This window comes from Ananas comosus, linkage group 19, assembly GCF_001540865.1.
Source record: "Ananas comosus cultivar F153 linkage group 19, ASM154086v1, whole genome shotgun sequence".
Taxonomy (NCBI): Eukaryota; Viridiplantae; Streptophyta; class Magnoliopsida; order Poales; family Bromeliaceae; genus Ananas; species Ananas comosus.
Window position 1 is genome coordinate 4,273,858 of NC_033639.1, and position 15,288 is coordinate 4,289,145.

Here is a 15,288-nt window from a genome sequence, read left to right on the forward strand (position 1 = left end):
TGATCGAAAGGATTCAAAATCAATAATTTTTAATGGTTGATATCTGTCGTTTTCAAGTTTAACGGTGTAGAAGTATTCAAATCAGATGAAATTTTGATACAAAATTCTTTATACTATCTACAACAAGATCAATATTTCTGATCGAAAATTTTAGTGCTATATCACCACTTTTTATAGAATTTTTATTTCCAGCCGTTAAAAATTATTAATTTTGAATTTTTTCGATTGCTACGAAAATAATATCGAAAAATCACAAAAATTATTTTACAGAAACTTCAAATACACTAGATCAAGTCTAACCGAGCAGATCGTCGATTCGGAAGTCCCATCATCGAAAATGGCTCAGGAGCACGGAGGGCTCCGTACTCCTGAGAGCACACAAGATCTACTCACATAGAGCAGGGCTGCTGTGCTCTCAGGACTCAAGAGCACGGAGGGCTCCGTGCTCCTGAGAGCACACAAGATCTACTATATATATATATATATATATATAGAGAGAGAGAGAGAGAGAGAGAGAGAGAGAGAGAGATGGCTAAAATACTCTCAAAAGCATCAAGGGGTTGGTGTTTTTGAGTTTTTAGTAATTGGATGGAGAGATGCAGGGTTGAGATGATGATGGTAGGTGGAGGTAGGTGGAATAGTATTTGATCTAAAGGTTATTAGTAATCAAGAAATAGATCCAAGGGCTAGAAACTCAAAAGCACCAAGGGTTTGTTGCTTTTGAGAGTATTCTAGCTCAATTCTATATATATATAGAGAGAGAGAGAGTCCGATTACTGTACTCTTATGAGTACGATCGTCCTCGTACTCATAAGTCATTTTTTATAATAGAGCTTCCGAGTCGACGATCGATACAGTTAAACGTTATTTAGAACATTTAAAACTTCTAGAAATCAAATTTCATAATTTTTCGACATCATTTAACTTACGATCAAAAGGTCACAAAATTGACAATTTTTAACGACCGGTATAAGATATTTGCCAGCTTAACGATGTAAAAAAATCGGAATCGATTGAATTTTTTATAAAAAAAATTCTATTCACTACCTAAATAGAGATTAATAACTCCGATCTTAAATTTAAGGATCTGATCATCTATCTTTAAGACGTCGTTCAATTTTGACCGTTCATTTTATACCTGCTTGATGGAATTTATTATGATTTCGAAAAAATTACGATATTTATTTTCCAGAAGTTTCAAATACTCTAGATCATATTTAACAAAGTGGATGTCGATTCAAAAGCTCCATTATCGAAAGCAACTTATGCGTACGAAGAGCTCTATACTCATAAGAGTATAGTAACCCTACTCTCTCTCTCTCTCTCTCTCTCTCTCTCTTCCTCTATATATATATATATTATATAGTGCCGTAGGAATGCTTATGGAGCACGGAGGCTCCGTGGGGACTCAATCCACTCTTTGTTTTCGATGTTCGACTTTCGAATCGAGATCGGCGATCCGTAGACTTGATCTATGAGTATGTGAAGTTATCTAGAAAATAAATTTTAGCGATTTGTTCGATATCATTTGCCTAGTGATGCAAAGCGCGGTCAATAATCATACGCTGAAAATCCAAAAACTTACCAATATGATTGATAGACAATAAATTTTAGGTCAAAGTTGTTGATTCTGTGTTTAAGTATGTAATAGAGAATTTTTATCAAAATTTCATGTGATTTGGATATTTCTAACAGCACGACCGTTAAACCTTGCAACCGGCTCACCACGCGCCGTTAAATATTATTGATTTTGAGCCCCTTCGATCAAACAGGCAAATGAATAATCAAAAAATCAATAAATTTATTTTTCTAGGTATTTCAATTACCAGATTCAATACTGCTAACGGAGCGATCGTTCGATTCGAAAGTCCAAATCATCAAAACAACTTGAATCACTTAAGGCCCGGGTTGCTTCTATAAACATACCAGGCGCACTATATATTAATAATATATATATATATATATATAATATATATATTATATACATATAATATATATATATATATATATATATATATATAGTTGCACTATAGTTTTAACTAATTGAACGCTGGGTAGGTAAGCTTGCGCCAAATTGATACCTCATTTTTTCGAATTATCTCTACAAACAGTCTAAGAATGGTAAGAATAAGCAATTATTGAGAAAAACAGTAATGCTAAAATCACACAAAATTCTGCCAAATGGTCTACATGAAAATTTTCTGCCATTAGAGAGCAGAGACCTCTCAGGTGGAAATCACTGTAGAACATGTGTCAGCGAACCGCACACTGGCGTCGCATAAGCATAATAGATAAAAAAAAAAAAAATGTAATCTCAAACAGTCTACTTGAAAGGAGACAATAAATAAATCCTCCACCCTACAACTCTCCCTGATGATCTGCATGGACAAAGCCAGTAGCATCATAGATGCCTTAGTCGGTCTTCGATTCGATGACCCTCTTGGCGAAAGAGGGCAGACAAAATGCAGCAGAATGGATCTGAAGAAGGATAACAAAAACCAGACAAGTAAAATATTTTCATACGACAAACATTCAGTTGAATTTATTTAGAAATAAAATCTTTTGTGTGGAAAAAATCGGAGTCCGAGTTGATTCCATTCTGTCTTTTGTTGTTTTGGTAAAAGATGAGAAATCATTTTAATATGTTTCCTTTTCCTAATCTTTCTTTTCTTAATATGGTAAAAAGGATAATATAACTATCTCTAGAAGAGGCACTTTTAAAGAGTATCACTAACACCCTGATTGGCTTCACACCCTGTTTGGATTGCTCAAATTCTAGTATCCTCAACAACTAGAATTAAATTCTCAACAAACTGGAATTCTAGTTTTCCTAATTACATTATTTCGTATCATTAATTAATGGGATTCTTATTCATTCAGAAAAATTTGAAAGTGATTTCTCATATACAAATGGCTCTCATCCAATTTCCATGATGTGAATAATCCAAAAGCACCCCGTCTAAAAATATTTATCTTATCTATCTTATCATGCCGTTAAGGATACATTTGGAAAAGTAAACATATTGAAATGAAATCTCATATTGCACCAAGCAACAAAACACACAGTGAAATTCAATTGAACTCCAATTTTTTCCAAACAGAAGATTTCATTTCTAAACTGGATTCTTGTCATTTGAACTCTATTGAACTCCAATTAGATCTGCTGTCAAACAGACTGTAAATCAAATGAACTCTCACTAAATCCGACATCAAATCATGGGAATTTGATCGAAATCATTCGCATTATGAGAAATCCTACCAAAACCTTCAAAATTAATTGAAATCCCATTAACTATTGGTTTAAAATCATGAATAAAATATAAATCCAATTCTTGAGAATTCTAAGATTTGAGACGACCAAAAAGGGTGAGGACTTTTTTAAAAAAATGGCCCTTAAAAAATTTATAATTTGCTAAACAACCCTGTCAAAATTTTAATTAGCAAACTAACCCTATTTTGTCCGACTCAACGCCATGATGGAAAGAAATGTGAAATGCGATGATTCATTCACTGTGTTCAATAAGACTTTAAAAGCGGTGAATCATTCACCGTGTTCAATAAGATATCAAAAGCGGTGAATCATTCACCATCTTTAGAAAATCTTATTGTTATTTGTGGGATTTATACATGAGTTCTTAAGCTTTTTATGGAATTGTTAGGATAGTATGTGAGTTGTTGGAATTTTTATTTAGTTGTTATGATTGTATTGCGAGTTGTTAGAATTTTTGTGAGTTTGTTAGAATTATATGTTGGTTGTTGGAATTTTTATGTGATTATTAGAATTGTATGAGAAGAACATACGAAAGAAATGGTGAATCATTCACCACTTTATTTCTAAAGAGAAAAAGAGTAAACAATTTACTGCTTTTATGTTTTGTTAAAACGGTGAATAGTTCACCGTCTTTCAATTTGTGCTCCATCCTGGGGCCGAGTTGGGCCCCAGGTTGGACAAAACAGGGTTATTGGGCCAAATACATTTTTAAAGGGATTATTTGGCCAAAAACATTATTTTTAAGAGTTATTATGTAAAAAAAAAAAAAAAAAAAAATTGAGGGTGGAAGAAAAAATTATACCTCTGAATTGTAGAATTTGAGGGGTCCTTTTGATTTGTTGGATTCGTCATTCTCTTCTATCTTGTAGACTGGATGCTGAAAGTCGACTGACGGCCCTTCAGTGGAGCAAAGCATGAAACCAATAACCCCACTGCATTAACAGAACAATGTACATGAATTGCCCGTCATTTTTTTTATCAAAGATTTAAAAATAGGTGTTCATAAGAAGAGTGTTGAAATTAATGTGAAGCATACCTTGGGTAAGTAGGCACGGTTGTCCATGCATAATTTACTGAGCCCTTGAAGACTTGGCGGCACACAGAAACAATATCTTCGATGATGTGCATATGCAACCATATGCTCTCTGCTTGGGTGCACACAACACCCCCTGGACGGAGCGCTCTTGCCACTGATTCGAAAAAAGGCTTCTCAAACAGTTCTTGAGCAGGACCTGATTCAGCCAAAATGGATTACCATATGCCAAAAAATAAAAAATACATAAAGAGTAGGTTATAAATCTCCAAAGCTCACCGATGGGATCAGAGGAATCCACGATAACTGCATCATAAGTGCCTTCAGGAAGGCTCTTCATGAATGCCACTCCTGTTTGTATGAGAAAAAGAAGGAAAGTTACACTAGTTAACCAATACAAAGAACTTTTTTTGTTTTTATTATTAGGAGAAAGCTGTAGGCATGGGAAAAAAGTTGAGAGGATGTGAAACATTTTTTTGAACAGTAACATGAGATTTATAAACATCCTATGTCGAGGCTCGTCGAAAGTGCAGCCTTTCCATCAATTGCACTGAATGAACTTCTACTCGTGTATATTGATCCTCTAACCACAAATGGCAGTCAACACATCTACAATATAAGTTGTGGATGCGGGTTATAATGTCACACAACAAATTGGTTACTCCAGCTATGAAAGAAAGGTATCATTAATTCGCCACAACAACCACAATTCCCATTACAGTCACCACAATTTCCATTACAGTTGTAATCCTAACATTAGGAGCTACAAGTAAGTTGCATTCACTACCCATAGCTTACCAAAATGACAATTACTAAAATCCCAGTGGTGAAGCAAACTGCCAGTGACCAAAACGAAGTTGCACTAGATGATATATAGTCACAATGGGTCACTAAAAATTTATAAAAGTAGTACTAATAGTCCTACTAATTGTACATCCATCAATCATATACAATCTGCTTTACGATAATATATCTATCTCTAGGTTTAATGTTTCTTGTGAAGCTAACAAAACACGAAACAAGTTACAAAAGCCTCATTTGCTATTGTCGCCATTCTCCTTTTGTTTTTTACATAGAATTTCTACATGAAATAGTGCAGGAGTGGATAGTGGATTGCTTGCAATCCTTACATCTAAGGTATTTATTTGGCAACAAAAACCAAAACTTGGAACCAACTTTTTTTTTAACACTACCAAGATTTTCTCTGAGCTAATTATCATCTACCACTTGGCTGGAGTGCATTACAAGCTAATCAACCATGAGGACGAAAGTTTTTTTTGCTAGTATATCAAATTATATAGAGTTAGCGCTTAAAAAACCAATAAAATGGCAACAATGTCAAACAAGGCCAAAACTTCTTGCTGTCATGAGACCACATCATAGTATTAGACCTTAAAGAACATATTGACAAGTGGGAAACCGTATTTTTTTAATTCAAAATATTGGTGCAGATAAATTCACAAGCATCAGCCAGAACTAGCTGAAACTGATACAAAACTGTTGACAGAAAGTAGGCCAAGGCTACTGAAACAAATGAAATTCAAAACCACTGAAACCCACACACCAAAACTACTAGACTAGCAAAACTAAAAAAATTAAAACGATTCCAAAAGATCCCAGCCGAAACAGTCCATTTTGGTTGAAACTTACTAGCTCCAAACACAAGTTTTGAGCCCAGTCCATTAGCCCTCAACTCATGCATAGGAGTGTGATACTACCGGACAGCGGTGCATTGAATGTGTACGGTTCTGTGGCCTCTTCCGGTTAGTTTTACAAGCTAGAAAGTGGCATGGTAAATAAAAGGGGGCAAAAATTCCATACTAATCTAAGGTAAGACTAAAGAAAGATCTAGAAATACACAAAATTTGAAATTTAGGATGCCAAAAGAATGTAATAGAATGCAAAACTATCAGAACCTTTATAACAAAGAGCGGACAACAGAACGCTGATCACGTATTTTAAGCAGTGGTTAAAGGCTTCGAAGGAAAATTTGATATAGCAAGTGGCATGTAACTAAGGTGGTAAAGAAAACCAGGCAGAGTTGATTCTTATATCATCCCTTACGACAATTGATGAAATAAGGAGAAGATCCGCCAAACGAACAAGCGGCTAGTGGGTAGTGTATGACTATCAGGATTTGATCCCACTATTAGAAAGTTGCTAAGCTTAAGATACTCTGCTTACTTGTGTTTGACTTGACTGAGCCTGAAACCTATTTAAATAAATGATCTTACATAGTATCTACATGTCTGGAATTCATATCTGATTATCTGTGTAAAAAGAAAGTTATCAAAATTTTACTTCAATATAAGATATAAAATCATAAGGAGAATATGGAACACCTGAAATCTTTACCTACACTTCCATTGTTTACTTGCAAATAATCATATCATCTTTCATGATTAAAATCAAACAAAAAAGGTCAGCTCAAACTAGCAGACACCAAGCTTTCCTATTAAACATGTTGATGAAAAATAAACGCAAGCTGAAACTAAGTTGAGCCATGCACAATTGGGAACTGATCAGTATTTGAAAAAGCGCAAGGCGCAAAGGCCTTATAGAGCCAAGGCCCGAGGTGCACCGGGAGGCGCGGGCGCATATCTATTAAAAATAAAACACTCTTAACAAGCCTATTTTAAATGAATGTTTTATGTTAAAAAATTTGAAAATACCTATACAAAAACAAAATAACCATAAAAAAATAAAGAAATCGCATACATAAATGTTCTAAGCCTAAAAATAAAAAAATTATGTTTCATCTTTCAACTTAAAAGTACTTGCTGCTGCTTCTTGCTTCTTGTCGTCGCTACTTATTACCATTGGGGGAGTGGAAATGAGAACGACCAAGAGAAAAGGGAAGGAAAACATTCAATTAGAACTTTTTTAAAGAAAAATTCTTAGCATTTTAGAATATATTGAAGAAAATCAAAACCCAAAAATCCAAACCATAGACACATTAAACGTAAATATCACGAGGCGTGTCTGAGGTGCACGCCTCACTCCTTGAGGCACCGAGACTCGCGCCTTGCGCCTAGGCGCTTAGGCGGGCGCCTGAGGCGCACCTTTTCAAACACTGGAACTGATACAATATAATCATAGCTTATAATTGTCAACTTAGGCAGGGTACATTTTCAAGCCTAGGCATAGATGATATACTAATAGATGAACAATTCTTACCATCTCCAATATGTAGATTCACACGGGGATCTTCAAATCCAATAGCCAAGTGAGGGAAAAATTGTTTAGAAACCTGGAAGGGGGATGAAAAATGTCATAACTTTTGGATGATTTTGAGCAAAAACAAGGGGAAAAAAGAAAAAAAAAGAAAAAAAAAAGAAAAAAAAAAGAAAGAAAGAAGAGCTACTCCTGTTGTCCACTACGTAAGGATGAATATGAATCCATTATGTATCGGATAGCGGCCAATCCATATCCATATCCACATTTTTATGTCAGATCGGAATCAGGATTTGGATACTGGTTGGATATTGAAACTCAAACCCATATCCAATAAAAATTGATTCGGCTATGGTTAATGTATTAAATGGATACATATACAAATAGAATATTTAATTAATATATAGAACTAAAAGAAAAAAAGATTTACCACGATATATTTAAGGTTTCTAATATTTATAAATAAATTAAAGAAATTGAGAATGTTAAAAAAAGAATGTCAAATATGGATTCAACAGACATGTTATATATTCAAAACATATTAAAACTAGTTTGGATTCGGATAATCTGAAGCTGAATCCAAACCCAAAGAAGAATAATGAACTGGAACCTGAATTCAAATCAAAGAAAAATTCAAACCAGAGATTTGAATCTGAATTCAAATCTGAGTCGGATAGTGAATTCTCAATCCAAATCCGGTTTTCTTTTTGATACAGTTGGATAAGGCCAGATAACATTCTACCATTTTTGCCCTAACTAGTGGACAAACAAATACTACATAAATTGGTCAATGTGTACAGCTCTCATATGAAGAAAAACAAACAATAGAAAGGAATACTCCACTAAAAGAGCAATACACTAGCTTAAAGTAATTTGTCACTAGAACTATGAAGCCTATTTATTGCAATTGTAAACCAAGGACTTTTTGGAATAGCACCTTGTACGAATTTCCTGCCTGATTGCTTAAACGGATGACTTGCTAGTTTTTGGGTAATAGCAGCTACTATTATGTAAACTCCTAAAGAAGTTTCCATAACATCGAAGTTGGAACTTCATACTCGTTAACGAGGCTTGTAAAAAGGCCATAGTCACGGAAGATAGAAGATCAACTATATTGTAATAACAATAAAAAAACTAACCTTTCTTTATATTCATTGTTCAAAAATAATAAAGGAACTAGGAAATTGAAATATGAGTAAATGAAGGAAAAAAAAATATGATAATCAGTAGAAGCTGAAAAATCATGAAAGATTTATTTAAATGAACAATAAGCCAGGGAAACACACATTACTAAAACATCAACATAGTCATAGCAAAGTAAAGGAAAAATAAAAATAAAAATAAAAACTTGTTAGACTCACATCAACAACCATCTTATCAATTTCACATATGTCAATTTGTTCCACTGAAGAATAGCGTGATACTTCACGTAGAACACCACCATCACCACCTCCAATAACCAAAATCTGTAACAGCACCAGTGTTACTTAAACTATTAATATACAATAAAGAACAAAAGAATTTTTTCTGTTCCTTCTATAAGTTTGTCAGGAATATAGAAAGAGTTCATTATGAACACCCCATAAGAAAAATTGAAAGGGAAGCCAGCTACTCACCACTGAAAATACACATCATACAATACAGCATGAAATGACAGCAACTGAGAACTGTACATGGTAAAAGTATAACACTTTAAAAAAAAAGATATTTGGAAATGTTAGAAGTCTAGAACTGTGCTATTACTTTTTCCACAATATAGGCATGCACTATATCAGTTAATATTGTTTGATAGATTTGGAAATGTTATTTTGTTCAAAAAGACAAGTTTGGAAGCCAACCAACAATAACAAGAATGGAGAAGTACGTCCGCTCGCACATTTGATTGCACAAGCATTGATTATCAAAAAACAGTAAACAAGAGTGCAAGCATACCAAACAAGGCCTTAGCGTGCTAGTTAGATCAACCCGAGTCCAAATTAAATTTGAGAGAAGCCTAAATGGACATACAATAATACCCATCTCTTACTCAGTATACATCTTACCATCTCCCTCCCCCTCCCTTGCCCCCCTCGATAGGCGGTATATATCTTACTGCCTCTCTCCTTCCCCCTTTCCGGTTATGATTCCTTGCTGAATAATTAATTTTCTACAAACTCTGATCACCATTTTCAGCTAAGGGCTCATTTTGGTTGTTAGGTTATCGGGGTCAAAAGGTATTTTTTCCGTATGTTCAACGTTCAACTCTAGACAGCCTTCTATAAGCACATTGTTGGTTTAGGCAAACATGATCCACCAAAAAATGGTAAGTAAGAATTGCAGCTTGAGAAAAGGACACATCATTTCTTAACCTTTCCAAATATTTGAAACTTCATTACATTTCTGTTGTCAAGCATTTTGGAAATGGAAAGTGGATATCCTTTATCAAGGATCGGAAAAAAATATTCCCCTATGCATGTACTTCTCCATGAAAATTCTTGAATTAGACTCTCACTATTTGCTTCTTAATACATTTATCGACTCTTCATACACAATGTATAAAGGTTAGCTAACCTGCTTCTTTCAGTAGTAGTATGCTTTTCAACACGAAATTCTCAGAGAAGCTTATTGGCTACCAAATATGAGAACAAAATGAACAAATGATGCACACTTTGTAGTTTAAAACAGTATACAGGAATAAGAAAGGAATACTTGATAATAAAACGACCAAAAGGTTAAAACAGCACGGAGAAGGATTAAACTCCTGTTTTTTCGTTTTCAAGATGAAAAACTACTACCCATGAAAAACTACAACAAAGATGCAGCTCACTATGATGGCAGACATGCATATGTGTGCACATGCAATGCCTATGAGCACACGCACATGCTTGTGAGCATATGCACACATACACACATGCTCATGCACTGATACACTGTGTACATATAGGGATCTATATACACAAGAAACAAAAGAGAAACAATATTATTTGATTTACCTGACAAAATTGATCAGCTTACTGATGATAAAAACAGTCATCCAAGATTTCAGAGAACTCTGATATTGAGAAATCAAGTGAAATACAGTAAACCAACCTTTTTAGGATCAGGGATAGAGCAAAGTGAAAGATGTGTGATCATTTCTTGGTAAGCACACTCATCCCTTTCTGTCACTTGAATGACTCCATCCAAGACAAGAACTTTCCCATAGGTAGATGACTAGAGTTAAGAATAGAAACAGCATACAGAATTAGATATATAAGATGGAACAAGGATGTTATAATTCAAAACCTCTGTATTGTTGCTATGGCAATAGATTACCTGAAAAACCAATACATTTTGGTAGTCCGACTTCCCCTGAAACAATACCTTCTCTACCTTTAAGGAGTGAGCTTCTCCTATAAAAGTTAGAAACTTCATTTAAACCAGAATTCGTAACCAAATTCAATGGCAATATACCAATAGCCAATAGATAAACATCATAAGCATTACATAGTTCAATGTTGAAGAACTAAAGAAAGCACCAAATTTACAACTAGAACAGGTAGACCAAAAGTTTGCGTACATAAGAATTTCACAAACTATGCCATACTGGATAATATTGGGAAAGTACACTTATTATATGCAGAACTAGCATTCTAGTATTGATTCCTTGGCCTTAACGTTTTGGGTAAAGTTGTCAAGGCCCATCAGGTTGCTACAACCATAGATCAAATAATGTTGTTTACATAGGCATCAAAGCCACTTCCAAAGGTACTATCATATAAGGGATGACAATTATGGGCACGACATGCATAACCGAGATGACCTGTGTAACCACTTGAAGTTTCCATTAGCTACCTGTGTAACCACTGGACCCGTCAATGACCTATTTATAAACACAAATTGTGATATATATATATATATATATATAGAGAGAGAGAGAGAGAGAGAGAGAGAGAGAGAGAGCGCTAGGGTGCTATATTATCGGTAGCACAGAGGCCTCCATGCTATCAAGTTGTTTTCAATGATGCGGCTTTTGAATCGACGATCGGCTCCGTTAGACTTGATCTACACTATTGAAAGTACTTGAAAACTAAATTTCATAATTTTTCGACATTATTTGGCTAGTGATCAAAAGATCTCAAAATTGACAATTTTAATGGTCGATGTGATGCGTTTATGAATTTAGCGATGTAAAACAATCCAAATCTAATGAAAATTTTATGGAAAATTCTTTTCATATTTAGAATAAGAACAGTACCTCTAATCTTAAATTTAAGTATTTTATCATTATTTTTTATAAGATTTTTATTTTCAGCCGTTCATTTTTAGACTGCTCGTTTGATAGGTAAATGATGTCGAAAAATTATGAAATTTAGTTTCCAAATACTTTCAATGGTGTAAGTCAAGTCTAACGGAGCCAATCGTCCACTTGGTGCTACCAAGTTTTTCACCGTTAGATTTACTTTTTTGACCATTTCTATCCGTTAGATCATTCTATCCAACCAGCCACCAACTTAACCCTAGGAGATCACTATCATCCTAATAGCACATCCCTTCATGTAACATACAAGGGCCGAAAACCAAATAGCACCAATGACTTAGTGCTATTAGAAGCATTCCAGCCTAAGTATGTATATATATATAGTTGAGTTGGAATGCTATCGATAGCAAACGAGTTCCGTTGCCATCCATTTATTTTCAATAATGAAGCCTCCAAATCGACGATCAGCATTGTCGAACATGATCTATACCACTTAAAGTATCTAGAAATCAAATTTCAAATATTTTCAACATTATTGACCTAATGATCAAAGGGTTTCAAAATTTGTAATTTTAATGATCAATATGAAGCGTTTTCTCGTTCAACAGTGTAAAAATATCCAAATCAATTAAATTTTGGTTAGAAAATTCTTTAAACTATTTAGAACAAAATCTATGCTCTCGATCTTGATTACAAAATTCCTACCACCACTTTTTAAACAATATTCATTTTCAGCCGTTCATTTTTGTGCCCACTTGATGGACAAGAGATCACTATCAAAAATCAAAAAAATATAAAATTTGGGTTCTAGATGCTTCAAGTGGTATAGATCATATTCAACAGTGCCGATTGTCAATTTGGAGACTCCATCATCGAAAACAAATGGATGACAGCGAAACCTGTTTGCTATCGATAGTATTCCAGCTCAACTATATATATATATAGAGAGAGAGAGAGAGAGTTCGGCTAGCACTAAGCATTTGGTGCTTGTAACTTTTCCACCGTTAGATTTAACCCTTTGATCATTTCCACCTGTTAGATTATACTATTCAACCAACCACCAACGCAATCCTAGGAGACCACTATCATCCCAACCGCATACCTCTTAATCCAGGGGTTACAAACCTACAAGCACCAATGACTTTGTTCTTTTAAAAGCATAGGAGCTCAATTCTATATATATATATATATATATATATATATATATATATATATATATATATATAGTTGAGCTAGAATACTATCGATAGCAAACGGGCTCCGTTGCCACCCATTTGTTTTCGATGATGGAGCCTCCAAATCGACGATCGGCACCGTTGAACATGATTTATACCACTTGAAGTGTTTAGAAATCAAATTTCATACATTTTCGATATAGTTCTCTTATCCATCGAGTGGACACAATAATGAACGGCTGAAAATGAATATTCTTTAAAAAATGATGATAGAGTCTTGTAATCAAGATCAAGAGTATAGATCTTGCTTTAAATAGTTTAAAAAATTTTCTAACAAAAATTCAATTGATTTGGATATCTTTACGCCATTAAACGAGAAAACACCTCATATCGACCATTAAAATTATAAATTTTGAAACCCTTTGATCATTAGGCAAATGTTATTCAAAAGATTTGAAATTTGATTTCTAAACATTTCAAGTGGTATAGATTATGTTCAATGGTGCCGATCGTCGATTTGGAGGCTCTATCATCGAAACAAATAGGTGGTAACAGAGCCCGTTTGCTATCGATAGTATTCTAGCTCAACTCTCTCTCTCTCTCTCTCTCTCTCTCTCTCTCTCTCTCTCTCTCTATATATATATATATATATATATATGTAGTGTAGAATTACAATACTTTCGTTAGCATAAAAGAGTTTATGGTTTCGACTTTTTAGCCCTTGGATTAAGGATTGTAGGGTTGGTATGATAGTGGTCCCCCTATGGTAATAATATTATTCAAGGGATATTAATTCTAGAAGAACTATAGTAGGACTCTATATATATATATATATATATATATAGAGAGAGAGAGAGAGAGAGAGAGTGATGTCGGATTGGGTGGTAAATGTACTACAATGTATTAGAAAAAGAGATTTTTTTTTTACTAAATTATAGAAAACCTAATTATAAATACCTGTTTGTTCACTTTTCTTCTCCTAACTTTCAAAAACTTATATTTTACTCTCAACATTTCAAGTTGTTGCATTTAACCCCCCTCCGTTAGAGTTCCATCACTATTCTGTCCATATTTTATAATTTATACCGAAAATGTCCTTCAAAATGATAATATATTAAAAAATTATTTTTTTTTCTTATAGAAAAAGTAAGGCAGGTCGGTCACTTTGCCCTCTCCCTTAACGCCGTACCCATCCTGAAAACATTTATGAAAGTTTAAGGGGACAAAATGTACAATTTTGTAAGTCAAGGAGGGAAAGAAAAAAGTGGATATTTACAGAGTGATTTTCTATAATTTAGTCTTTTTCTTTACTTCCTAAAATGTTCATAAGAGAAAAACTTATTTTCCTAAAAAATTGAGAAACGAGAAGAAAACTTTTCCGTGAAATATGAAAACTAATTTTTCAAAAAATTTATTTTTCCTACGAACCAAAGACAGAAAAAAATTTTCCAACTGAAAAAAAAAAAATTAGGATATTTTTCAAGAAATCAAACAGGCTCAGTAACAAACTTGTCGTATCAAATAAAATATATACGATATTCACAAAATAACATACACAGGTGGAATTAGCAACCCTTTACTGGTTAAGTTGTTGTGCGGTCCAGCCAAGCGATGGACATAATTTCTTTAAAAGATTGAAAAGCAAAAAAATAATTAGCTTTCAAGTTTTTATTTTTTACATTGCCACAGAAAACACCTTGCATAAAAGATCGCAAGTAATCGACCATCCCATCCAACACCATTTCCATCCGAAGGAAATATACCAAGGCCAAATCATTGAAGCAAACCAAATTTTTTATTTTTTATTTTTAAAAAAAAGCGCCGAAATCGCCGAATCCTTTACCTGGCCACATGGGGCTGATCTCGGAGAACCAGCCCGGGATCACGGCGGAGATGCCGTCCCCCGCCGCCGCCGCCGCCTCCTTTCCGTCCTCCACTGCCATGGGCGCCGCGCCCTCTCCGTCCTCGCTCGCCCTCGCCCTTTTCGCCGACGCCTCCTCCGCCTCCATCACCCCCACACCACACCACACCACACCTCTCTCTCTCTCACGCACACTCACACACCACGTTGTACGATCGCTTTGTTTAGAGAGAGAGAGAGAGAGAGAGAGACAGAGACAGAGAGAAGTATACGGAGGGAGGGAGACGAAGGGGAATGGGGAAGGAGGGGAATCGCACAAAGTGGGAGCGGGATGGGGAGCGTCGGCTTTATTCTTATTCTTATTCGATCTATTGTATGTATTGAAATCCCGATCCGTGTTGACAAATCGGAGTGACGCGTATTTTTTAAGGTTAGGGTAATGATAAGGCTCTCAATTAGGGTTTACTTTGGTGGGGGCCGCCCGCCCGAATACGGCGACCGCTTTTTCGTCCTTTACGGGATTCCCCCTTCCCACCATACCTCTTTCCGTCTTTC

General features: G+C 34.8%; 1 protein-coding gene across 1 annotated transcript; it reads right to left on the reverse strand.

The window, feature by feature from the left end:
- On the reverse strand, positions 2,120-14,929 carry LOC109724901 (spermidine synthase 1). Its single transcript, XM_020253879.1, has 9 exons — positions 14,716-14,929; positions 10,773-10,849; positions 10,548-10,670; positions 8,840-8,944; positions 7,482-7,554; positions 4,584-4,655; positions 4,308-4,503; positions 4,074-4,203; positions 2,120-2,478 (listed from the first exon to the last, which is right to left on the reverse strand). The coding sequence occupies exons 1-9, from the start codon at positions 14,879-14,881 to the stop codon at positions 2,413-2,415; spliced, it is 1,008 nt and encodes a 335-aa protein (XP_020109468.1). The 5' UTR covers positions 14,882-14,929; the 3' UTR covers positions 2,120-2,412.

Bases quoted from the DNA above. Each gene is read 5' to 3' on its own strand.
- LOC109724901 (XM_020253879.1), bottom strand. From the start codon at position 14,881: ATGGAGGCGGAGGAGGCGTCGGCGAAAAGGGCGAGGGCGAGCGAGGAC. The intron at 4,656-7,481 runs GTAAGAATTGTT...TCATACAAACAG, and splicing joins GAATCTACATATTGGAGATG to GAGTGGCATTCATGAAGAGC. The intron at 4,204-4,307 runs GTATGCTTCACA...CTGTTAATGCAG, and splicing joins ACCGTGCCTACTTACCCAAG to TGGGGTTATTGGTTTCATGC.